This window comes from Pagrus pagrus (genome assembly GCF_965226575.1).
Source record: "Pagrus pagrus genome assembly, chromosome: 10".
Lineage (NCBI taxonomy): Eukaryota > Metazoa > Chordata > Actinopteri > Spariformes > Sparidae > Pagrus > Pagrus pagrus.
The window spans coordinates 8,708,487-8,734,516 of NC_140194.1; the positions used below are offsets into that span (position 1 = coordinate 8,708,487).

Consider the following 26,030-nt stretch of genomic DNA (forward strand, 5'->3'; position numbering starts at 1 on the left):
TTAGCTTCGTAGTCAGTGTATTTAAAAAAAAGAAAAGAAAAGCAACTGTTTCAGTTTTGCCTGTATGTTCAGTGTGATCAGATCCCAGTGGCATGGATGTTATGCATACTTATGGTTTTAAGACACCATGAGGGAATATATTAATGTGCTCACCATCCATTGATCCACTCTGGCTTGGTGGTAATGCCCCTTGTTGTTCTTGTCCTGAATCTAAAGACAAAACTTTACTGAAACGACAGGCAGCGGGCGAAGACAACACCATGTTCCTTTTTCATCCAGTCAAATGTTTTGCATTGAAGGCTGTTTCTAGAATTTTTAGAAGATTTGACAAAATCATAGTGCTGTTTCCTCTGTGATAATTACTCTGTCTGTAACTGTATTGCAATTTCAGTATCGACATCAGAAGATAGGCTTACTACAGTCTGAGTACGGAGAATTTTTAATTGACTCTTATTCTTTATGTGTTGTTTTAGAGAGGAGTGAAAGAACTGAGACAGTGTCTGTACCGCTAGATATCTGAGAGGCTTGGTCCTATAGCAGACTGACTAATCATAATAATAATAATAATAATAATAATAATAATAATATAGGACTTATGCAGCAGTTAAGAGTGAATGCAGAATTTGCACATTTTCTGGCTGTACAAGTGGTGTCAACATGTGTTCATGCACATGTGTGTCTGTGTGTGTAAAACTAGAATCATTTGCTTTTCACATGATGTCAGAAATTTGTGTTTAACATGTTTTAATATATGTTTTGCTGAAATCTCTTTTTTTTGCTTTGCTGACAAAATGACATGTTTGTGTGTGTGTTTTCGCAGATTTCACGTGTTTGTGCCCAAGTGTGTGTTTGTGTACGGTGTCTGTGTGTGCAACTTGTTGCGTAATTAAGTGCAGATTCATTATATGTGTGAGGGTCAAACGCCGTGTAGAACAGTGTCACAAGTGTGGGTGGGCTTTGGGTGGCCTTGTTAAACCTTGAAGACATGCTTACACGCTTCTCCATAGATGTATGTGCGTTTGTGCGTGTGCATGTGTGTAATGAGAATGTGCATCTATGTGCGAGTCAGGGCAGAATTGTCTGTCAGTGAATGGATTTGGCCTTGAGTTTCAGCATTTTTTATGCTGGTAAATGTGCTTACATGAGCTTGTGTTTGTGCATCATTGTGTGTGCTTTTGTGTGTGTGTGTGTGTGTGTGTGTGTGTGTGTGTGTGTGTGTGTGTGTGTGTGTGTGTGTGTGTGTGTGTGTGTGTGTGCGTGTGCAAATGGCCTTGTAGCTTCCACTGCATGCAGCACAGAACCTCATCGTTAGCAGTGTGCTGGCACAGTGCATAGGGAAAGGAAGCCCCTGCATCAGTGATGTCTACTAGTTTTATTGGATGTGAGAATTGGCAGACGGGCTCTGTGTGGATGTAAGTGTGTGATGTGACTTAGATTTTGGAAGCACAAGCCGTGCTGATTGTAGATCATCTATCATGAGCCGATGGTCTCCCCGATAGTTCCCTTTGATTGATTTTTATCTGTTTAGCAGTGTGTTTGATAAATCTGACAACTTTAACCGGAGGGTTTTGTCCGAACAGATCCCGATGATCAGTTTCAGCATCACACAGTGAGATAAGTTCAGTGATGTCTCATTGACTACACACAAATTTAAATCCCGTGCATAAAATGTTAAGAAAAGAAAAATAAAGTCAGTTCTGGTGTAACGCCATGAAAACGTCTGTGTTTAAGCCACAGATTTCTTTGCAAAGCGGCTTTCTGGACTCAGCCAATAACATAATACTCTGTATTTTGAGTGTGAAACACTCTAACACCCCTGTAAGCTTGAAATGTGCCCGTAAAGACTTTATTGTTGTTTTATTCATGGAGCACAGCGGCAGCTGTGGTCAGTTAGAATTCATTTCAGATGCAGTTAATTCCAATATTGACCTGTTTTCACATTTAAAAAACACATCTGAATATCTACAGACAGGTCTGAAACCACACCTGCAACATCATCCACACAGCACTCTGACATAAACACGGCTGCTCACATTGTGGACCACAGTATGATCTGAGCATGTGGACAGACAGTCATCAGTGTTTTCTGACCTTCTATGGACATTTTCTCGGTGACCACGGGACAAAACTTTTCACAGAATCCTTTCAAGCTTACGGGGGAGCGGGTATTGAAATTTCACAAACATTTGGCTTACTGTATTTAACAGTAGATAAGTGGTGGTGTGAGAGAAGCCCCACAAAATCTCCCATCTTTCATGTATTACTCGGATGAGGCGTTTTGGGTGATGGTATTTTACTTTTAGAAAATCTGGCAAGAAGGTGGCATGATTACTGAAGGAGTAAAGTACAACATAACGCAGATGAAACAATGTAATGGATCATTTGCGATCAGAAAGGACAAACTTAATGACACGCAGCAGACTATGGTCTGGTTAATGCCAAAGCTGCCGCCTACTGCTGCTGGCAGGATCAGCCCTTGGGAAAGATTTTTTTGGCGTATGATATTGTATGTGTTACAAGTGTGTTACACCATCTCCCTGTATATTTTCATTATTTGTATACCTTTTATTTGCCTTTATGATGCACAGTCTGGGTTTTGCAGTCCTTAATATCCTGTCCGTGATCAGTAGATTTACACTTGACCTGAGCCGTACTTTGGTACACTTACTTGTTTTTCACCTGTTGTATTCAAATTCATTGTCAGTATAAATTTTATACACAAACGTACACTAAGGCTTTTACTTCACTTTACAGTGGTGCATGACGTCTTGATGTTTTTAAGGATATTTCAGCTATTCATTAGTATGATTGGAAAACTATGATAATTCCATCACTTATTTAACTGTAATTGCAGTATTTCTTTTGCAACATTACTTCACTTTCACAGCGTATTTCATGTTGTACTTTGCATTAGCATGTTGAAAAGTCCTCAAAAGTATAGTGAGACTTGTGCTTACCTTGAAGCCGCTATGTTGAGACACTTCAAATTATTCTAATGGCACGATTTTCTGCAGAAAATAAGACAATACCTAAAATTGGTGCAGTGTGCATGTTGCCATCAGCCCAGTCATCAAGGTGCTGCTGTGTAATGATGTCTGACTCTGGGGACAACAAAGTCAGAAAATATGAAATCTATACAGTATATAGCGTATATCTAAACAGCAGTATGTTTTTAAATTTGATGGCGTGTACATTAATATTAATAATACCTTTGTAAACAATGAGTTCATGATTCTTTCGTAGTTAATAATAATGTATCTATACCTATTGCTTGATTATTAATTATAAAGGCTGTCAAAGTTTATCCATAATAACGCGCTTGGGAAATCAGGACGCGATGCAGCAGTAACGTTGTGGATGGCGAGCAGAAACAAACGTCCTTGAGCAGAGATGGATAAAGAAAAGGGTCTTCTGAACGGCAGGTCCAGCTTCAAAGTGCTGCCAGATGGTTCCCTCGACAAGAACAAAGTTATTTGCATTTACTGTCGATGTGGACTGAGTTACCACCGGAGTACGTCGAGTCTCGAATACCACTAGCTGATGCAGAGAGCCCTCCTCCCCCTCGCCAGTGGCGGACCACGCTGTATAGTTTGCAACAGAGACGCCTGGACGACTCTACATGTGACAAACTTTCAGCAGCGATAGCTAAATGTGTGGCTGCAGCTTGCAGGCAGATTAACATTGTTTAGTTAACCTTTACAAGTGTACAGTTGGACACTGCATTGTGTTAGTATTACTAAGGAATGTTATATTTAGGTCAATATGCCTGTCTGTTGTTGCATGTTATGCTTTCAGCATATTTTTTGAGCCTGCAGTACCTTTGAGGTTATTCTGGAGAATATTCTGGACAGTATTACTCATTGTTTTGTATTGTTGCACTAATAATAAAAATACATTTGCATAAAGAAAGCATATTTGTCCACTCCCATGTTGATAAGAGTATTAAAAACTTGAAAAATATCCCTGTAAGGTACATTTAGAAGAAGAGATAAATAATGGGTGATTAATTTGCCATTAATCGCGAGTTAACTATGGACAATCATGCGATTAATCACAGTTAAATATTTGAATCGATTGACAGCCCTATTAATTATGCGTAAGATAATGTATTCAAAATCAGTTTGGCACTTTTTTAGAAAGAACATCTTGTACATCTTTACTAATGTACTAAAGTACAAACTACCTACAGACTAACCCTAACCCCACACCAAATAGCTTGTTCTCTTGACACATACAGTACATTTTAATACGGCCAAGAGTCAAAAAACACCACACACAGAAGTGGCAGACAATAAAAATGTTGTGTCACATTAAAAATCCATTACATAAGTTAACAGTGTACGCTTTCTATGAATAATGATGAAGCTCCACAGGTGTTCCTGAGCACAGCATGTAAGAGCCTCTTAATGTTGCTGTCCATGGTGCTGAACTCATTTTAAAGTAACATGACTGATTTAACGTTACATTAAACACTAAGTTTACCCGAATACACCATAAACAAGTATGATGAATTGCCCTCTTTCAGTCTTTTCTTTTCTCTTTCTGGTTTCATGTGTTCATCGACGCCTGAAGACCAGCGGATGGAAACATGGGATCTAATCTCAGCAGAGTGGAGAGGAGTCTAACACACTAATTAAACAGGTAGGTGACCTCGACATTGATGATTTGTTTTGCCCCCACACACCATTAATGTTACATTATTTTTTAAAGGGTTTGACTGTGTTGTGACCTCTTTTCAAAATGCATTTAAACTCTCAACTTGATGACAAGCAGTTCATGCATTGGCATGCTCAAACAGGAGTCCATTCATAACTTTTCTGACTTTATCCCCTGACGCATTATCGCAGCCTTTTTCACAGGCACATTACTCTGAAAGGGAAAGATGAGGGACTTTACAAGGAGGGTCTAAAAATGTAATAGAATAACGTTATTGTCTTTGTTCTCACTGAGAAAAATATAAACATGTCCACAAGACTTAAACTGAGTTTCATCATGGGAATTGAAAGATCCAGCAGTTTTGGAGTTTGACTCTCACTCTGGACTTTGAATTAGGATATCCTGACCTCTTTTGTATTGATTTTGACCGTTCTTTTCTTTACGCTGTCTTGCAAGTCCTCTCTTTAATACTTTAAGTTACACTGTGACATGTGAAAAAAGGGCTCATATAACACCATTAGATACAGTATTTAACACTGGGCAATATATTTACATTGTACATTATTTCAGTTCATCTCCACAAGTAAGCATCTCGAGGAAAATGTTATTAAAATGATTCCCGGGCGTACTTAATTGGATGTAAGACAGTAACTGAGAAATTATATAGTAAGATGTATTATTTGAAGTGTCCTAAGTCGCTTGCCATTGTTAAGGGAGAAAAGAAAGGAGATTTTTTAAGAAAAGTGACGTTTATATGAGAGGAAAGGGACATAAAATTATATAGAAAGCGTATTTTTGACTACTGTGGTGTCCTGTGCACTGTCAGACAGAAGGGGATTGAACTAAGACCAAAGAAACATTGTCATTACCGCCCAGTCATTGTGTTAAATCGTTTGGGGTTACCGTATTTTTTAACAAAAGATCTATTATGTATTATTGACCATTGATATTGATGCAGGATCTTTACATTCATAGCACAATTATCTTGCTGAAGATCTCATAAAATTAACCAGGGAAGCGGAGACAGATGACCAAGCCGCGATGCTTTTGTTAATCATAATTTTGTTTTAGATTGAGATTTACGACGAGCTTCAAATGAATCCCATAAACTCTGTCAGTCTGTAGTTGAAGGCTTCTCAAAGTTCTTGTCTTTTCAGGGTTGTTTTTTTCTTTTTCTTTTTTAAATACTACTGTTTCTCCGCTCCACATGTTTCTTACACCGTTATGCTCTGGTGAGGAAACAGGGAAGTGTCTGGAAATCACTGCTGCTTCCCACAGCTCACCTCTCATCAGCAACAACAACACACACTGGGTCTCACACACACACACACACACACAGCACATAGCACTACACTGTCCGTTCACTGACATCCATCCTTCCTTGCATGCACAGACATTCACACACACACACACACACACACACACACGGTACACTCAGGGGATGAGGCAGTGAAAGGGCAGTGGGATGTACAGCTGTGATGGTGTGTCTCAGAGAGAGATCAGACTCTTTAATAAATGATGAGCTTGAGGAGGGTAGCAATGTGTGTGTGTGTGTGTGTGTGTGTGTGTGTGTGTGTGTGTGTGTGTGTGTGTGTGTGTGTGTGTGTGTGTGTGTGTGTGTGTGTGTGTGGGATGGGTTGTGAAAGGTGGCTTACTGGTCATGCAGTGGCTGCTATCAATAGGAGGTGCCATCTTGAAAGTTACAGAGTGAAGGTAACTCAGCAGCGACACCCTCAGAAACTTGTAATGTCTGTTAGAGTTGTTAAGTTTGCCGTGCTCTATGCGAGGACGGCTTATTTAACGGACTCGGTGCAACAGTTGTGATCTCTAATCATCCCAAATCCTGTCAGCTCAGCATTATAATATCCAGGAACGGATCCAATATTGGGTAAACGTTTGGGATGAGCAATCTAAAAATAGACGATAACAATACAAATCTGCTGCGTGGGCGTAGTATATCCTAGCTGGTATTGATGGTGGTGACGGAGCTTTTCTCAGTTATGCGAGTGTATGTGTGATATTACGCCAAACGACTGGAGGTTCGCATGCATTTGGTATATTTTTGATGCAGTGCTTCAGGCCCAAGGCACATCACTAAAGTATAGTGATAGTGTGAAGCTCAAAGGTCAACACTGTCACATGTTGAATCATTTTTATCCTGGCCGATTTTAATACCAGATAATTGTTGCATGAATTAATTCATTCATTTCTCCATGGCGTGGTCCGCCACACGAGGGATTGCATGACTCAGTACAAATAGAGCCTTTCCGGTTTACATCCAGAAGGAAAACAAAAATGATTGCGCCATGCCACACGTGTTCTTAATCAAAGGGCAGAAAAGCTGAAACATGTGTTGAACATAAACAAAATAGATATTTACAACAATGAAAATGATCCGGTTCCCATGCAGCTCCCGAGCAAACTGACCGTTCAAAGCTCTCTGTCACACAGCGTCTTCCAACCAATTTACATAACCTCTCTCTCAGGTTATGATTACATGACAGCCACAATAACCTTCTCTTTCTCCACTATTGCATCAGGTGTAGTAACTCCCCCTGGAAATTCACTCCTAATGCACGGGTTGAACCCTCTCAATCCCTGCTCACTGCTGTGTGGGCATCTGCCACACACCTGGGAACTACATGTCAGCTGTGAATGTCACTGTGAAATAATCAATAAAGGATAGTGTATACAGCATTATGATTATTATGATTATTATGATTATTATTATTTTTATTAAATGCAAACCTGTTACTGTATAACCTCTAACATTTAAACAGTTTGGGGATTTAGCAGGGGAAACGATTTAAATGCGTACAAATTACACTGCAAAAACTCAAAATCTTACCATTTTTCCCAGTGCACAGTCATTCATTTAATGCATGCAATGGTCAATCTTGTTCATTTTCTGAGAAATGCAGGTTTTCCGTAAAGCATAAACACAGAAATCAAATTAAAGAAGTTTGTTAAACACAAGTTTTGTTGAAGTATGCATTTGAAAAATTAGCGCTGACAACCGTGTGTACAGATGAAGAAGCGTACAGATGTCTAAAAATTGAGAAATAACCTGATTCATCTTTGAGACACACTAAAGCAAGACAACACAAAATGAATGACAACTTAAATGCGATTAACATTACGTGGAAATGCAGTTTGTGCGACTTGGCAGCCACCTTCTTTACACACACACTACACACTGCCACAAGTGTCCACATGCAGAATGTCTTTTATGAAAATGACAAATAACTCTGTTTTGTTACTTCGACAGATGAAATACCAGGGTCCATGTTTCAATAAAAAAGGTTGTGCTTCTTGCACTGCAGTGGAAACAATTAGTATCCCAATAACGAGGATGACAAATCCAGGGCTAATGCGAGAGAGCAAATTAAAACAATTAGTATCACTTAAATTCTCATAATTAGTGAGGAATGACTGCAGTAATTGGTTTTTACACATCACCACCTCAACTGAATTAGCCAAACCCAACCAACATTATTTCTACCTAAGAGTCTTGTGTTTCTGTCCAAACCAATTTTAGTTATTCCTGTAACTGTCTGAGGGATACTGTGGTCAATACTCTCCATTACTCTCTACCTGTCCATTGCAACGCGCTGTACACCTCATGTATCGACCGCAGTGACGACAGACTGGCGGGGTGTGAACATGAATTAAGCAGGATGCAGCAGCAGCGGTGCCATGAAGTGGTTGACTGATGCTCCATGATGACTCCCAGGGTCATTACATGACAGTTAAGTTGATAGATGCCATCCACAGAGGGGTAATTCTCCTTCTGACAGGCCCGCCGCCCTCTACAGTGATGAAATGCCGATCTGATGAATGCTTTCACACATTTCCCAACCCTAGTCTGTTTTTAGGCTGAACAGCCATTTTTAATCACGCCATGTCAGATGAGATCCTGACCACCACCAACACACTGTGAAGTGAAGGAAGACGGAGACAAGTGATTGAAACTCAGTGGGAAGACATAACGGATACATCTGGGGTTGCAACTAACAATTATATCTTAAAATATAGAGACAGGTGAAGTTTTCAAATTGTTTTTTTTTTTCAACCACAAGTTAAAAATCCAAAAATATTCAGTTTACAATTATAAAAAAAAAAGAGAAAAGCAGAAATCTTCACGTTTAAAGCAGCTTTTTGTTTGTTTGTTTGTTGTTACCTCCGAAATTACCAAGTAGACTGTTAAGTTGTACAAGCTGAAAAGTTTGAACAACTTAAGTCTACTTCACTTGATCATTTTGAGTTAATCTGTTTCCTCAAGTGTTTTAAGTAAAGTCAGTTTGTCAGGTTTTACAGTGAACGTGGAAGTTTGCGAACGTTGATAAAAAAATAACTTAAACACAACTGAAATATATTACCTCATCAGTGAAGACAACGCCATGATCCCACGCTCTCTACCACTTCAAACTACGCCTTTTGTTTTTGTTGTTTTGATTAAGAGACCCCCAAGTGGCAGAAATGACGCACCGTGCATTAAAGTAACAGTTGTCAGAAATCATTTTTGAAGGTCTCACCGCAGTCAAACAGTCCACAGTGCTGAGTACGCCCACCGTAGACTTTATGAAGTGCTCAGAGGTTAAAAGCTCTTTTAGCGGAGAATCCCTTTGGAGTACCCACTGCACACGAGAGCACGGTTTAGTCTGTGCGCCCCTGAAGCGCACAACCTCTTGTACGGGTTAATCCAATTTTCATCACAAATGCACTTCTTTATCTATCGCAGCATGCCAATTACAAAACTGCAGATCTTTTGTTAAGCAGAGATCAATGCCTGCGTGGTCAAATCTTTTCAGTTTCGGGTCCGGGAAATCAATTTCTATGTTTCTAGCATGAGACGGCCTTTAACCTTTGAACCTATCAACCGATCAATACAGGAAACGCTGGTTTCTATCTGACTGTGTGAACAGGAGCATCAATAGTCATCTAAGACTACCTAATTATTGATCTTGGTTCGGTAATTATAGGTGATAAAGGTGGTTTAACCCAAGTTAGCCATCATCTCCCTGTAGATATATTTTATCCAGATATTTTGAAGTCAGTTTCCGGTGAATAGACGAGAGCCTACACAAGTGTGTTTTTGTGCCGATCGAGGGATGTGCATCATGTCTCGCTGGCTGTCGAGCTGTTGTGTTTTCTGATATCTTTCTGTCCTATTTATGGATCATCAGTCTTTCCTGACTAAAAACGCACTTAGTAAATAATTAATGGTCACAGCCCATTGCACTCGTTAGACTGTCAGAAGTCTGGGACACCACGTCTACGCACACACACACACACACACACACACACACACACACAGGCACGCACAGGCGTAATTGTTATGTGAGGGCCAAAATAAAAGTAGTACACTCTTCACACATTTTGAAAAGGGCTACACGCGTGCTGTCTCCTGCAATTAATGTGCTTTCAGCTCACATCCTCTCGGCATTAATGAGCAGCACTGTACTTATTTGGCCTTAATCGCCCAAATAGAAATGGAGAAAGAGATGGAAAGAGAACAGAACACACACAAAGCAGTCAATGAATTTACTGATACACCTCTGATAGTGTGCCGTCTGTTGTCCTGTAACAACTAAGCTTCTGATGCAAAACCTCCCGTCTCTCTTTCTCTTAAAAACAAAAAGAACTCACACACATGCACTTACAGTGTCTCCCCATACTGTGAGATTCGCGTCATTGGTGCAGCTGTGGGGTCTGTGAAGTGCACTATAGATAGATAAACAAGCACGCACACGCATGAACACACACACACACACACACACAGACAAGCCCAGAAGAAACACGCACAGAGGGCTGGGTTGTAGGGCTATCTCTCCTCTCAGCGTACTGCGGTCCATCGACCCTGCATGGCTGCTCTCAGCTGGATACGTGTCATCCACAGCAGCCCTGCCAGTTAGGGGGAGAGCGAGGGCTGTGGAGGGTGTAAGGGAGGTGGAAATAAATGGGCAGAGTGGAACACCAGCAAGGAGGAGAGGATGCAGGGGTGATGCCATGGAGGAAACGGGGGATGAAATGGGAGAAGCAAAAGGAGGAGTGTGTGGCGGTGTGTATGCTGCCTATTCACCGATTTCAGATTTGAGCAGGGTCAGAGGTGAAATGGGGTTGTCTGTCAGATGTAACTCTGCATCATAGCTCCCAGGGAGAAGGGTCAGTAGTCAGCCTCCTCCTTTATCTGATCCTCTCTCCTCTGCCTCTATTGACAGTCAGGATGTTTTCTGACTGTTGTTTACTCACCATGTGTGTCCCCCATCTCTCTGTAATAGGTGTCTGTGGTGATGTTGCCATGTGCCAGCTGCTATCTGCTCTTTTCCTTCTTTATTCAGGTAAGACATTGAATGACTATGTGTTGTGTGTGTATGCAATAAGTGAATATATTGTATTTGTACAAATGTTCTTCACTAGTGAATTTCTTGGTAAGCTTTGCGTAAAGTGTGAAAACAGGGGGAAAGAGCTAGCCTGGCTCTAAGGTAACACCTACCTGGACATTTAAAGCTCACCTGAGTATTTCTTAGCCAGATGCAGGGACTTCCTGTTGTCTCTACTGGTTGCCTGGCAACCTCACAGTAAGACAAGGCTGAAGGAGGTAAATTGTGTCTCAATTCTGAGGCTGCATCCTTCGAGGGACACGGCCGTGGCCTTCCCAGACCGCCAAAGGCCGAGCTGAGCGTTGTTAAATGAGACGGTGTGGTCGACAGGGAATTTCCTATACGCGTCACCAGCTCCTCCCGACCTTACCCTTGTGTCACGAAGCTAACGTTTTTATCGTCAGCTATTTGAGTGGCTTAAAAAGTGTATCCAGCTACTGTTTTCTACCATACTGTAGTTGTCTTTTGGAAAAATAAATCCAACCGTCGCCAGCGGCCCAATGAATTTCGGGATGTGGTGGGTCGCAAAGGACGCAACAGGTCGGGTCCTTAACTGAAAGGGAAAGGAAGGCTGCGTTCCTCGTTTGAATGAGCTTTTTGAAATGGGACGGCCTTGTTGCACCGCTGTGTCGCATTCAGTCTTTAAATGCAGCCCTCAAAGGATGCAGCCCCCCGAAATGAGACACAGTAACAGTCTGTAATAACCCCATATTGAACCACAATTTAATTTTTTCATGGATAAACACACAAGGTAAAACATGTTCATTATGAGCTTGATGGAGAGCGTTTACCTTCAGACAGAACCAAGCTAGCTGTTTCACCCTCTTTCCTGTCTTCATGCTAAGCTAAGCTAACCAGCTGTTGACAAAGCTTTCATGTTTGATGGACAGACATCAGAGTGATATCAACTTACTGAGACATACAGTGTTGTCATTAATATGAGCTGACCACAGGCACTATGCAGCACAGATAACAAGATGTTAACCACTGCTACTACTGAGAACAATTCTCCAGTTGTCTTAAAGGTCAGAAGTTTTGACATGTGAAGTTTTAGAGCTGCTCGCCAAATGGAAACTTTTGTTTAAAAGTGGTTCACATCTCACAATCCTTTGAGAGTGACCATGATTATCTAATGTGTCTACTGGGTTTGATTCTGACCATATTCAGCTTGAGAAAGTAAACAAGATAAAAACAAAAGTGTTCACTTTAGTGTGTTGTGTGTCTAAGTTTAAAATCTCACCATGATTTCCATACTCCATGAACTGACCGATGATGTCATGGTGAATCATGTGGCTGCTTGAGAAGAGAAAACTGCTTTCTTCAATCTGATTTAAAGTGTGGCAGAGTTTGGAATAAGGACAGTTTACTTGGTTTTCAATATAGGGCTCAAACATGTAAAATATTATGATCCTATATATATTTATAAGTCGAGTGCACTGGCCTGAGCTTTAGACTCCTTGGCAATATTTCAGTAATAAAGAAAGAGGGCTCCAAAAGTGAAATAGTTTCTGTTTCACAGTGTGTTTTGCTTGCACAGTTGCTCTTGAGACAGGAAGCTGGGTTTGGGCACTTTCCAAGAGGTTATAATGAAGCAAACATTCAATTTCAGTGGACACCATGAGAGCAGTGTAAAAATACTGGGAGATATTATTTGGCACATTTCTGGGAAATTGACTTCAAGAGCTGCCAATTACATTAAAGCATAGTGTCGGAGCAAGGCGTTGAGTGAAACTGTTGTTAGAGTCTCAGCTCCATAAATATACAATTTCATATGCCACAACAATCACACACACACACACACACACACACACACACGTGTGAATGTGCTTGTGCACAAATGCGCGCGCACACTCAAAACAAACACACAGCCACATCTGCAGCCTTGTTGCAGCGTTGTCCTCAAAACTGAGCTCATTACAAAGTTCCCCCTTTGTGTTGCTTTCAAAGTGGCCTCTAATAAGGATGTGAGTTTGTTTAAAGAGTTTATTTCCAGGAACTTTCAGTGGATTACTGGAAATCATTCAAGGAGGTTGTACTTTTTTTTTCCCCAATGCACAACAAATACTATGGACACACACACACACACACACACCAGCTTGTACATGGATACAAATCTTTCATCATCACCATCAGTGTCCTTCCAAAAAGAGTTGAATCATATTTCCTTCAAATGCATCTTAGATTGTCTCCAGTGGGATTTTGACAGGAAACAACCGAAAGCAAACACATCCGGGACATGAAAAGACCATATTAGGCTACATCATGTGGCTCAAGGGGGGTATCAGCACTCCAATCCTCTCTGTAATGATTATTTATCGTATATCCTGACTCTGTGGGTCTCCTACGTGTTTCCTGAACACACTAATTCAGATTTCTGATGGTTGACGGAGAAGGGATCTAAGACATAGAAATAGTCTGCTTTTAGGTCAACCCCTCAGAGAAAGCAGAGGTGTGTGTTTGCGCATGTGCGTGAGTGTGTATGTCTGAGTGTGCGCGTGTGGGTGGGTGTTTGTCTGGGTTTGTGTGTTTGTCTGTACGTGTGTGTCATATTACAGAGCAGAGTGGTAAAGGTATGGCAGCCGCCTGCAGAAAAATCTGAGCTGCCTGCATCTAAGAGAAGCTTTCATCCTCCTACCTGCCCACCAAAGAGGGGAGGCACACACTCTCTCTCTCTCTCTTCCTCTCTTTCACGCGCACACACACACACACACACACACACACACACACACACACACATACAAACCAGGGTTGAGGCCACAAATGTCAGCAATCAACAGAAATCTCACTACAAGTTTGCTCCTTGGTCTAGATTGATTTTCATAGTCAAAACGTCAACCTCCAGCTTCCGTCTTATCTCTCCTGAGGACTGAAGAGACTGCGAGTTAGACATGAGAGGCAGAATTTAAAAGAAGAGAGCTTTTTCAGCTACTCAGGGCTTTTACTGACTTTGCATTAGCTAAATAGTTGAAAAGATATAAACACAGAGAGGAAGGCAAGAGAGAGACTAGAGTAAGAACAAGTTTGCCTATTTATCATATCTTAGAGCTGAATCTTGGGATCCTTGGACATTTTCGTATTGCGTTTGCACAAAGTTGTGGAACTTGCAAGAAAAGGAAAAGGTCAAAATCGATGCAGCAGGGACTGGGATATGCTGACTTTAGTACCCCATCTCCACCTGGTATTGACATGCAATATATCTGGATATGTTATCTCGCTCGCTGCAACCAGAAAGCTATCAGTAAGGCACGTTTATCAGTACAGCCAGACCATCTCTGACACGTGTAAATGCAATCTGTATCCAGCTACATTCTTCAGATTAAGACTCTACAACCATGCTAACTGCTCTAGGAGGCTGTGCTAAGCTACAGTGGTGCTTTGAGCTAAATGCTAATACAAAGACAACGCTAACATGCTGATGTTTACCAGATATAATGCTATTACTAGTTTAGCAGGTTAGGATGCTATCGCTAATTAGCACTAAACACAAAGTGGCTGAGGCTCATGGGACTCACATTAGTTTTGCAGCTCCTTAATCACAGGACTGGACAAATTAAAAAATGTGACATGATGATGGCACTAGATAAGAGAGGATCTAAGTTATTACAATTTGTTCCCTAGCCGGTGGCGGGCTCGGGATGTTTGAGGGCGGAAAAAAGGGCACTGAATGTCTGTATCAGATTTCATGGTAATATATCCCAAAGATGTTCAAGCCATTTACTTAGAAACAAAAATGTCAACCGCATTGTGGCAATAGAGGAAAAGTCAGGCGATCACTCAAGTCATCAGCGTACATTGTCTAACAACCCTTAACTTACATGACAGCTGGATTCAGGAGTCCTGGAAAACCCATCTCTCCAGGATTTAAGATATGCAGTTGTGGCCGAACGCACAGGTGTTGAACCAATCAGTGGTTGTTTTAAACAACCTTTTAAGAAAAACTGGCAGCTATGGGCATGGTTTAGATGTGAGGACCAGTGAGAGTAGTGACAATGAAGGCTCCTCTTCCCTCAAGAGGTTAGCATGGCTGCTACAGCATCAGTTAAATCAGAACTGGAAAGTAGAGCAAAAAACGGCACTGAAGGAAAACATGTTTTCGCCCTTCTCTCGACTGGCTTTGGTAAGAGTTTGATTCACCAACTGTCTCCACCGGTGGTAGCTCTCTCCTACTGTTGGCCTGATCGAAGTTAGCCTGTGATAGACAGATGGCTTGTCACCTGATGAGTAGTTTTTTAAAGTGCCAACCTTTTCCAAACATATTCTAGCGACACCTTTCCAGATGGTCCATCTCATCATCGCACACCTCGAACGCCTGTAAAATGTTTGTGCCAGTCCATCGAGATGATGTTGAGATATGTCATGATTGGAAACTTTGGTCAGCTGTTGGTGTTGTCAGAGGATCACCAAAGCCATCAGATCATGGATCATTTATCCACCGTGAGCATTAATTATCTGCAAATTTCATGGAGCTAACATGCCGTAAACTTACCCCACCACTTGAGAGGTCTTCTTCTGCTATACCAGCAAACGACCAATTCCTCTGCAAGTAAGAAAAGAATAAGTTGAGCCCATACGGCAGGATCACTTTACTTATACTGGGATACAGCAGCATGGTTTCTGAAAAGTTCACTAGCTCCACCTCTCTCATTTGAGATTGATCACAGTGGTGCTCATTAACACTTAGCTGTAAATGCAAAGGTCAGTGATCCAATGTCATCCAGATATCAAGACTGCATGTTAAAACCATGTGAGTTGTATTGGTCAATATCTTTAGGGGACAAAACTCCCTCCAGAGCCTCAGAAAACATTACAACTGTTCTTACAGGTCCGACTTTGACATGTAAAATCCGCGGATAAGCCGTTTAAAAACAATTTTAAAGACTGTTTTGTCTATTAGAACAGTTCAGGCTATCTCTGAGGAGATGAACACGGAGAATGTTGGTGAACAAGCCTGTCAAAACACACAGTGATAGCTTTAATTGAGTTGTAAGCTACGATAAGCAGCATCAGCTGTTGTTGGCCTCATTGTTGTCAGTTAGCTTCTTTCATGGTAAAATGCATTCTGTCCTCGCACTGTAATTATGCAAGGGAGAGAGGGAGCAATAAATCTGATAACACGCGCACACACACACACACATACGCATACACTTAGGGGTATAAACTCATGGACGAGCGCAGAATTGTTGGAACAGAGATCAGATTAGAGAGGCTTTTCTGATCTGTGGCATGAGAAGACTGGGCTCATGTATCAACCAGCCATCTAAGCTGGCTTATCCTGATACAACCAGGGGCAAACACACACACGCACACACACATATACACAACACACTTACAAGAAGAAAGTTTACTGGGTGATGTAAGTGGGGGGGGGAGGTAGGAGAACAGTGGGGAACAATCTCCAAACACTTCCATATCCTTTTTAGTCATGGCTCTGCTTTGGCTGTGAAGCGGAAACAACTCTGAGCCCTTGTTAACAGTGTCCCCAAACTCCACTAAATGTCTACTTTGCTGTCTTTATACTTTATAGTAACATTTACTAAAGTATTTCATCCTGCAGCTCCTGACAGCTTTGTGATTTGTCCTGCACTGACTTTAGTTATCTCTCCTCTCTCCTCTCCAAGCAGGACTGATGTCCAGATGGTGTGCCCCTCCATGTGTGGTCCAATCCAGCTCTCCCTGACCATTTCATGGGCCTCAAACAGACCCAAGCATCCACGGCCGCAGCTTGACTCAACCCTACCGCGCACTCTGCACCTCACCCTCAACCCCTCACCCCTAACCTCCGCCCTCAGTCCCCCACCTCCCTCTGTCAAGCCTCTCCTCACATTTTGACAATCCTAGCTCTACCTGAGTCCAACATGGTGGCCCGCATTCCCGCTCTAGTCTTGGTCATGATGTGTCGCGGCGTCCTGCTCTCTGTCGGAGACCCGCCTGCGTCCCGCAGGGAGATTCGCATCGAGGGAGACCTGGTGCTCGGCGGCCTGTTCCCGGTGCACGAGAAAGGTGCTGGGATGGAGGAGTGTGGGCGGGTGAATGAGGACAGAGGGATCCAGAGGCTGGAAGCCATGCTGTTTGCCATAGACAGAATCAATACGGACAACACTATTCTGCCTGGGGTCTCCCTCGGGGTCCACATCCTGGACACCTGCTCAAGAGATACCTATGCACTGGAGCAGGTGAGCATGCATATAGATGGGAGGGATACAGTAGATATGGATAGAGGAGCATTTTTCAATGTTACATTCCCCCTTTAATGGCACATGACACCCGAAATTTAACTAAAGTCCAACAGTGAAGTTGCTACACTTGGTAGCGCTCCTCTAATATCAGTGCAGGGCAGGACAGGTTGCTAATATTAGCCTATTTAGCACTGCTAACGTTAGCAACCAGGTAATGAGGCAGTGTGCTATTCATTTGATGGCTTGGTTGATAGCGTCAAAGCTTTTCTATCTTCATCAGATAAATGGCAGTGTGATAATACAAGGATTGCCACAGTAACGCAAGAGAAATCAGCTGATAGCTGAGCCCTGCACATGATTGAGTTGGGTGGGAACTCGACTGACTAAATTTTTGTATGTAGGAAGGAAGAAATGATGCATCGTCCATCTTTATACAGTTAATTGTATTAGATACCCTTTTTGTCAAAGGAATAGTTTTTCTTTTTTTTTCTTTTACTTTTATTTATTCAGAGAGAGTTCACTGAGAGCAATGCTCTCTTTTTCAAGAGCGCCCTGATCACATTCACACCCCAACAGCTCCAATGGAGCTGCTCAGAGGCCAGCAGATCAGACTGTGGTTGTACTGAGCAGCTTCATTGGAGCCGTTGGGGTTAAGGGCCTTGCTCAAGGGCACCTCAGCGCTCTAATGAGGGAGAGGCAAGTGCCGTCTTTCACTTTCCCCAACCAGATTTATCCTGCTGGTCTGGAGATTGAACCAGCAACCCTCCGGTCTGGAGCTCGCTTCTCTAACCTTCAGGTCATCACTTCCCTTAGTTTCTTCATCTTAAGTTTATTGCTGCCTGCCAACCACTTTAAACACTATTCACGTGTGTGGGTGTAATCCTTGATATGCAAATAAAAATCACTTGCATAACATAACAGACAACACATGTTGTTTTCTGTAAAACTTAAATAAGATGTTTGCCAACTTATATGCACAACACATATCATTGATGATTGATGATGTGCGTATATGACAGTGGAGAAAGAAATCACATCCACAACGAGGTAACACTACGAGCACATCACTAAAAATAATAGCTCTGTTCGAGCATGTATTCTCCAAGAGTGTTCAGTTGTATCTGTATTCACCCGCGAATGCTGATACAACTTTTTAGCAGCGCTCGGATACAGCTGGTTTAATTAGCTGTTTGTTCTCTTGTGCTGCCGGGCAACTTGAACTTTCGCTTAAAAGTTGCTCTGCAAAGTAAGTCGTGGTGTCAAAAGTAAAGAAGTGCACTTTTCTCCATTTTAAATCAAGTAAACCTATAAGGTGTCATTAAAATGTAATATTCAGGTAAAGTAAATGTGCCTCCAAATTCTATTTAATCCACGACGGGTAGGAGGACCGCCTCAGATGATAACAGTACATCCTTGATGAGAAATAGAGATGGAAACAATTTGCTTTGAGGGAAATGAGCCGGATATAAAAAAAACAAAACACTTCCCCTCAGGGATTGTTATCTTGAAAGAAAATATACTGTATTTTATTGCTTTTCTATTTAGGGATGATGCATCTAGTGATCCTATAGATGAGCTCTTTGAGCGATTGCACAAACCTTGGATTCTTTATGTTCAGTTTCCTGAAATGAGTTTCAGGTTATCTGGCTGTTTATCCACAGACCAGCAATATGTTACAGTGCGCTTTGGTCTCAGAGGAGTTAATTTGGCCCCTTCATTGAAAGCCTTTAAGAGCCCCAAGTGTAAAGCAATGGGACTTTATAGCTGCTTCAAAAAGATAGGCATTTTACATTATCAGAAAACTATCTTATTTCTTATATTGAACATAAATCAAAGTGTTTCACAGGCTGATTAAAATCAACAGATAATGACGACCATATGGTATCCAGTATGCTTCACAGTGTTTGATATAAGATATCTGCTGTATGTGGGTGTGTTTCCCAGGCTCTGGAGTTTGTGAGAGCCTCCCTCACCAAGGTGGACGACACAGAGTTCATCTGTCCGGACGGATCTTACGCTCTGCAGGACGACAGCCCGCTCGCTATCGCTGGCGTCATAGGCGGATCCTTCAGCAGCGTCTCCATACAGGTAACACTTTACCAACATCGGCCAACTTTTTTTTTAGTCCTTGGTGGCTTCTTCACTCAATCTTCTACTCCTCCGTAACAAAGTCTACAAAAGCTGACTCCCAGTGACACGGCAGCGCAAGTGTGTCCATATCTGTCTCGCTGCTCGTGTGTGTGTGTGTGTTTGTGTGTACTTTATTTCTTAGAGTCAAGTTCCGTCGGTGTGTTCTTGTGCGTCTCCACAGCTCTTGTAGCTCTTGTCACAGAGCCGGGTAATTTGCATAGTTTAGCATAAAACCTCCTTCTCCCTTACTCCTCTGTGACTGCACAAAAGCATCCTCCTATCAGTCCTTAAATCCCTAATCTCTGCAACTGTCTCTCTGTCTTCTCTTTCTCACCCTCTCTTTTCTCTCCCCCCCCCCCTCCCTCTCCCATTTTATGTATTCCTCTTTCTTTTTGGCCCTTAAATCTTCGCTCTCTTCCCTCTCATCACTGCCTGCCTCTCTTTTTTCTCCTTCTTTATATGCATTCAGAGGCACCCCTCGCGGCTATTTGGGGAGAGCTCAGTGTATGCTGACCTCAGCCCCCTTCTTCTCCTCCTCCTCCTTCCCGGGGCAGCCATTGTTAACACATCTGCTTCATCTCTTGTCCTTCATCACACATAATTATCCCTTGTTTTCTCGCCGCTCATTCTTGTTGCCCTTTGTTGCCGCGGCTGTTGTTTTTACCTGTCTTTTTTTTCCGAGGGCAGGACTGTTTACAAGACCCGAACTGTGCTCTGCTTTCTGATCTCTTGCCAGTGAAGCTATTCCAGCTACTCCTTCATGCCGCTCCACTTGGCCAGTCTGTCTGTTGCTTCGAAATGAAGTCATAGGGAATTATTTCATGTTTAACCATGCACAACTAAACTCCTATGTTTTGCAGGCATTTACATAGCAGGCATCATTCCTCCCATCGCTCGCACACGTGTGTGTGTGTGTCTCCGTGCGTCTGTGTGAGTGTGTGTGACTTGCATTCCAAGCAGAAAACACACAGCAGCCCTCCACTGCACCAATTTTTTCCTCCTTCCCTTTCATTTTTTTTTTTCTACTCGTCTCTCATATTCAACCCATTCCTACAGTACATCTCCCTTCCCCTCTCTCGCTCTCTCTCGCAGGAAGGCAGCAGCTTTTACTAACAGAGTAAACTCTCGGTGTCCCTACAGAGGGGCCTCTTAGCTAGCTGTAGTCATTGTTCACTGGCAGGTAATGGAGCAATGCGGTTACATCTTGCAGCGTGACCTTCCCTGACATTTAAGTCAACTGCCGTCTTAAAACCATAAAAACCCAAAGTGCTATAAGCAGCCACCCCGAGCGCGTGTCAGCGCAGGTGCGTGCGTGCGTGTCGACCTGTCCTTGTTCGCGTCCGCGTACATGTGCACGAACATGTTTTTTAATCTTCTACATTATTAGTCTAATGAGATTCTGACATGTTGTCAAAACAGCTCATCAGCTGTGCTATGAATGAAATATAGAAAAGCCCAGAGTGATGCGCTCTAAAAGGATTAAACTGAGGCGAGAACAGAACGGCCGCGCAATTTGTGTTTATTTGCATACGTGTGTGTGTGTGCGTGTTTGATTGTGTATGTTTACACGTCTTTTGTGCGCATGAGATTGTGTAGCAATAATATTTTCCACTGTTTGTGTTGGCGCCTGTGAGTAAAATTGTAATGAAGAGAACATGACCAAACCCCAATCAACAGTAAAAGGGAATATTATATGGACATCAGTAGACCCCAGATGATGTCCATCACTAATGCATGAGTCAGTGATTTATTGAACTTCTGCGCGCATGCATGTGTGTGTGTGTCGGTGTGTGCGCGCACTGTTTTGTGTTTCTCCGTGTGTGTGTGTGCGCCTACTCTCGCTGGCATTGTCTTTTATCTTTAAATAATCACATTATGCATGAAGCCAATCCTATCAGCAGCAACCTGCTAAATACGTTTTAATTTATCCTTTGATAAAAAATAAAATACGTGTATTAAAGGATCATTCCAATTATTTTTCCTGGGTCTTGTTTCCAAGTTTTTGACTCTGCGGCAATGATTTTAAACTTTTAATTCCTGGTGAACTTGAGGCGCATAGAAAATCTACTGCCCGATACAGACCAGGGACATTTTTTAATAACCTTTTAACACAAGAGCACAACCCCTGCAGTGAGGCACATATTTAAATAGCTGTGAGAAGTGTAGCGGATTAATAATTTTGTATTTGATATATTCTTGACATCATTCACACTGCTGGCTGACAGTCCTTAAGCAGACAGCTTTACATGCCAGCTACCGAGAAGAAGCTATGAGAGACACTGACATATTTTCTCCGGTGAACATTTTAGGTCATTTTGAGTTCAATTCTTTGGTCTTTCTTCGTTCCATCGGACCGTATTATAGACAGAAGCTCCCTACAAACCTCTATTGACCTCACTGTTTGGAATAACCAGTATTGATCAGATATTTTTGTTATAAGTTCAGAAATATCTAACTCGGCAGTGACATTGATCAGATCTGAGCACCGACACGACCCTGATTTCCAAAAAGTGGAGTCGCTGTGTAAAAGATAAATAAAAACAGAGTGCAATCATTTGCAAATTCACTGTGTTTTAACCTGTCAAGCGGTCCAAGGGGCAAATATATCCTTCGTAGCCGTATCTGACCTGCAGACAACAGAGAAAGGGTGAATCCTAGTCATTCTAGTGTGGCTCTCAGTAAAAGTCCACATTTTTCACATGTTACTCACACACAAGTGTTTTGTTTTTGAGACACTTCACCACTTCTGTTGCTTATTCTCCAGTTCCCCGCTCTTCATGTGTACTTGTATGCTTCTTTTGAGTGCCCCATTAAATTAATTGTACAATAATTGGCTCTGCTGCTGCCACCTCTCAAAACATTTGCATTGCAAACTATTAGACTCTCGTTAAGTCTCTGAGTTTAAAGCGGTTCCACATCGCAGGCCTGACGGATACACATTCAAACTGTCATTGCTGTAACTGGTAGTCAAACCATGTTTAGAGAAAATACTCCGTACAACACTTTACAGAAATGAATCGGAGGTTAATGGGGCATCGCACAAGTTAATAACAAAACTTCATGAAAAGGACAAAATGTATGTCAGTGTAAATTAAGTTAATCAATCAATGTTAAGTTTCTTTGATTTATTTAAAAGTTGTGATTTTCTAATTGATTGTTTCATGTCTTGTGTCACTGTCTCTCTCCCCTCAGGTTGCCAATCTTCTCAGGCTCTTTCAGATCCCTCAGATAAGCTACGCGTCGACCAGTGCCAAGCTCAGCGATAAGACCCGCTACGATTACTTCGCCCGCACAGTGCCCCCCGACTTCTACCAGGCCAAAGCCATGGCCGAGATTCTCCGCTTCTTCAACTGGACGTACGTGTCCACTGTGGCGTCGGAGGGTGACTACGGGGAAACCGGTATAGAGGCCTTCGAACAGGAGGCGCGCATGAGGAACATCTGTATCGCTACATCAGAGAAGGTAAAAGGACACTATAGAATGAGTTTATATCTGCATGATTATAGCCGGATACCAAGGAACCCAAACTTTAATAAGTAGTGTCACAGTGATGTATGGCCTGAAGCTGCACCAATAACAAAGAATGGGGCAGTATATTTGAGCATATAAAAGTTTGTCTCCATGTCTTATCTTGTCTTACACACAAATGGGGTTTATATTACACTGGTGTTATCAGTTGTGAAGCAGAAAATGAAAGCTTATCTCCAAGAACTTATTCTGAGCACTTTCACAGTCACATTTTTCATCTCATTTGCTACGGAGGTGCATGATGGTGTGAGACGGAAGTACAGAAGGCTTTTTTTTTTTTCTTCCTTTGAATGAAAGTGACATAAGGTGATATAGGGACATCAAATCCAGTTGGGAGCAGAAAGAGCATTTACAGTAAACCTGTCATTACATAATGTCCTCTTCCCGTCCAGGTGGGGCGTTCAAATGCCAAGAAGTCCTATGAAGCTGTGATCCGTCAGCTCCTCCAGAAGCCAAATGCCCGTGTGGCCGTCCTCTTTCTCCGCAGCGACGATGCCAGAGAGCTGCTGGCAGCTGCTGCCAGGCTTAACACCTCCTTCATCTGGGTGGCCAGCGATGGCTGGGGTGCACAGGAAAGCATCGTCAAGGGAAATGAGGTCACTGCCGAAGGAGCCATCACGCTCGAGCTGGCAGCAAATCCTGTGCCGGAATTCAACCGCTACTTCCTTAGTCTGAACCCGGGGAAAAACCTTCGTAATCCCTGGTACAGGGAATTCTGGGAGCAGCGGTTCCAGTGCTCTTTGGGTGGTGGAGGAGGTGTTGGATTGGGAGAGACGCCTCTCCCGCCATGTGACCAGGACTTGTCAATGGACAAGAGTAACTTTGAACCAGAGTCCAAGATCATGTTCGTGGTGAACGCGGTGTACGCCATGGCCGCTGCCCTCCACAATATGCAACGGAGCCTGTGCTTCAACACAACCAAGCTCTGCGACAGCATGAAAGCACTGGATGGGCGCAGACTCTACAGGGATTACATCCTTAATGTCAGCTTCACAGGTAAGAGAGCTGGAGCGTGGCGAAGAGAGCCAAGAGTCCTAGATAAGGTGTTCAAGGTGGATGAAGTGTGTAAAGAAGCAAATGTTTGAGAGGAAGTTGGGGAGGACCGGGGGGGGGAGATAGCAAGAAATAGACGGAAATGTGAGTGCGCCTAGTTAATAGTCCTCTCATGAACAACACAGGGATGTTGTCCTTCTCCTCAGCCCAAGCAGCCAAAACACAGAACATAAAAAGTACTGAGACAAATCCGCTTAATTGCTATGTATTGTTGGAGCCAGCCTGCCATTGACACCTATTACCCATGCGTAATTGATACGACACTACAAAGTTGCTTTGAGGAATGCGAGCTGCAGTTAATCCGTCAGCCATATTCTTCTCTCTCGCACTAATGAGATTGTGTGTGTTATAATAGCTCCTATAGCGGGCTGCCTGTCTGTCTGTCAGTCTCTGTAGAGTTGGGGGAGAAGAGACAGAGGATTGGCTTGACTGACAGATGGCGTACAAAGAAAGCGTTATAAATAAACTGCTGTGTCTCGGGGACTGACACAGGTTTAGAGGTGCTTATTCGTCTCCCAACCGTGACCAGGAGCAGACATCAAAACAGCCAGACAAACAGCACTAACACGACAGCTTTGCCACGGGACGCTGGGGAGCGAGCAAGGGGGATGGATGGAGGACGAAAGAATGGCACTCACCTACGGAGGGAGGGGGGAAGGAGGCTTACAGATAAGACTGACAGGCGGACTAAAATGAGAAGAGAGAGTTTGTGAGGGAAGGTAAAAGGGAGTAAGACAGAAAAAGAGATAGGGAGGGAAGGAGGGAAGGAGGGAAGGAACAAGGGAGCACTGAGGCAATGCCGGAGTGGGACAGCGTGCGTCAGCACAAGACGAGGATTCTCTTTGAAATTCCCCATCTTCATTTCTGCTACAAATCAAAGGACTCGGAGCATTTCTGCCTGAGAGGAGGAGACAGAAAGAAGGAAAGAGGGAGGAAGAGTGTGAGTAAGATAGAGAGGGAGAGAGAGAGAGAGTGAGGAAATAGTCAAGGCGATTGCAGTTGCAGCCTCCAGTTGGCACAGATGATAACCACTCCCTTATAGGATGCATACAGAGAGGGATGGAATAGATATGCAGATTCACATTCACTGAAAGTTTAAAAAATGCTGTGGAGTTAGTTGGAGAGGAGAGGAGAGGAGAGGAGAGGAGAGGAGAGGAGAGGAGGTGTGAATCCCGCTGTGACTTCCCTACATCTTTATTTCTGATCATCTCTCTCCTTTACATTCTCCCCTCCCGCTCGCCCTCCCTTCTCTTCACTACTGATGTATGTCCATGAGGCGCATCTCTTTACTCTGCAGCAGGGAAAGAGTAACAGCATGTACAAGGATCCCGAGTTCTTTACAGCTCAGTGTCAGTGACGACGGTGACAGCATGGCAAACAGCTGTATCTGTGGGGGGAAAAAAAATGCATTCAAAGCATCTGTGTCGGTGAGACGGCGAGGGGTTTTTAAACGCGGTGGGACGGTTAAAACGGGAGCCGTGGCGGGCGTTCGGTTTTGAGTTGCCGGTTAGCCCCGGATGACGCACACACACACTGCTGTACATATACATCTTTCCATCGACAGCATGTAAGGAAGGAGCTGAGGTGAGTCGAGGTTGAACGTGGGGTATAAATACTGCAGCATCACCATCCGCAGTGCTCTCAGTCTGAACTGTAGCAGACGGAAAACCAACACTGTTCAGCGCTCTCTATCTCTCTCCCATCTCCTCCTCTTACACACACACGCGTGTTCATTATACACGCATCACGTTGCATCAAAGTTTGATCCCGCTTACGTATTCACGCCCCCCAGTACGTTGATTTACTGCCCCCTGCACCACCCTAACTTTACATTCACAACACAGCGGACCGTGTCTTTAGCCGCGATGAGGCTGTTTTTGTTGTGTGTTACTGCGAGCGTATGTGGTGCGCCGAGGCAGTATGTTGTGCGGTTAGGAGTGTGTTTTCACATGCCGCTCTCTTCATCTAGTCTCATCTCGCTAGTTGCTATGGTAATGAAGCCGACACTATTGCCAATTGTTGGAGTGATCTGGTAGATCATGGGAACTGCTCCCTACCAACTAGTAATAGACGCAGGGGCACATTTGTGCTTTTTTATGAGGCC

At 43.0% G+C, this 26,030-nt stretch overlaps 1 protein-coding gene across 1 annotated transcript in view; it reads left to right on the forward strand.

The window, feature by feature from the left end:
• The window catches only part of grm3 (glutamate receptor, metabotropic 3), a 42,393-nt gene that overhangs the window by 1,026 nt on the left and 15,337 nt on the right, over positions 1-26,030 (forward strand). The window contains 7 exon segments of the mRNA XM_084364539.1: positions 4,573-4,641; positions 10,938-10,997; positions 16,658-16,854; positions 16,857-17,212; positions 19,160-19,303; positions 22,538-22,807; positions 23,266-23,869. Coding sequence (XP_084220665.1) covers positions 16,674-16,854; positions 16,857-17,212; positions 19,160-19,303; positions 22,538-22,807; positions 23,266-23,869 — 1,555 coding nt within the window. The 5' untranslated portion in view covers positions 4,573-4,641; positions 10,938-10,997; positions 16,658-16,673.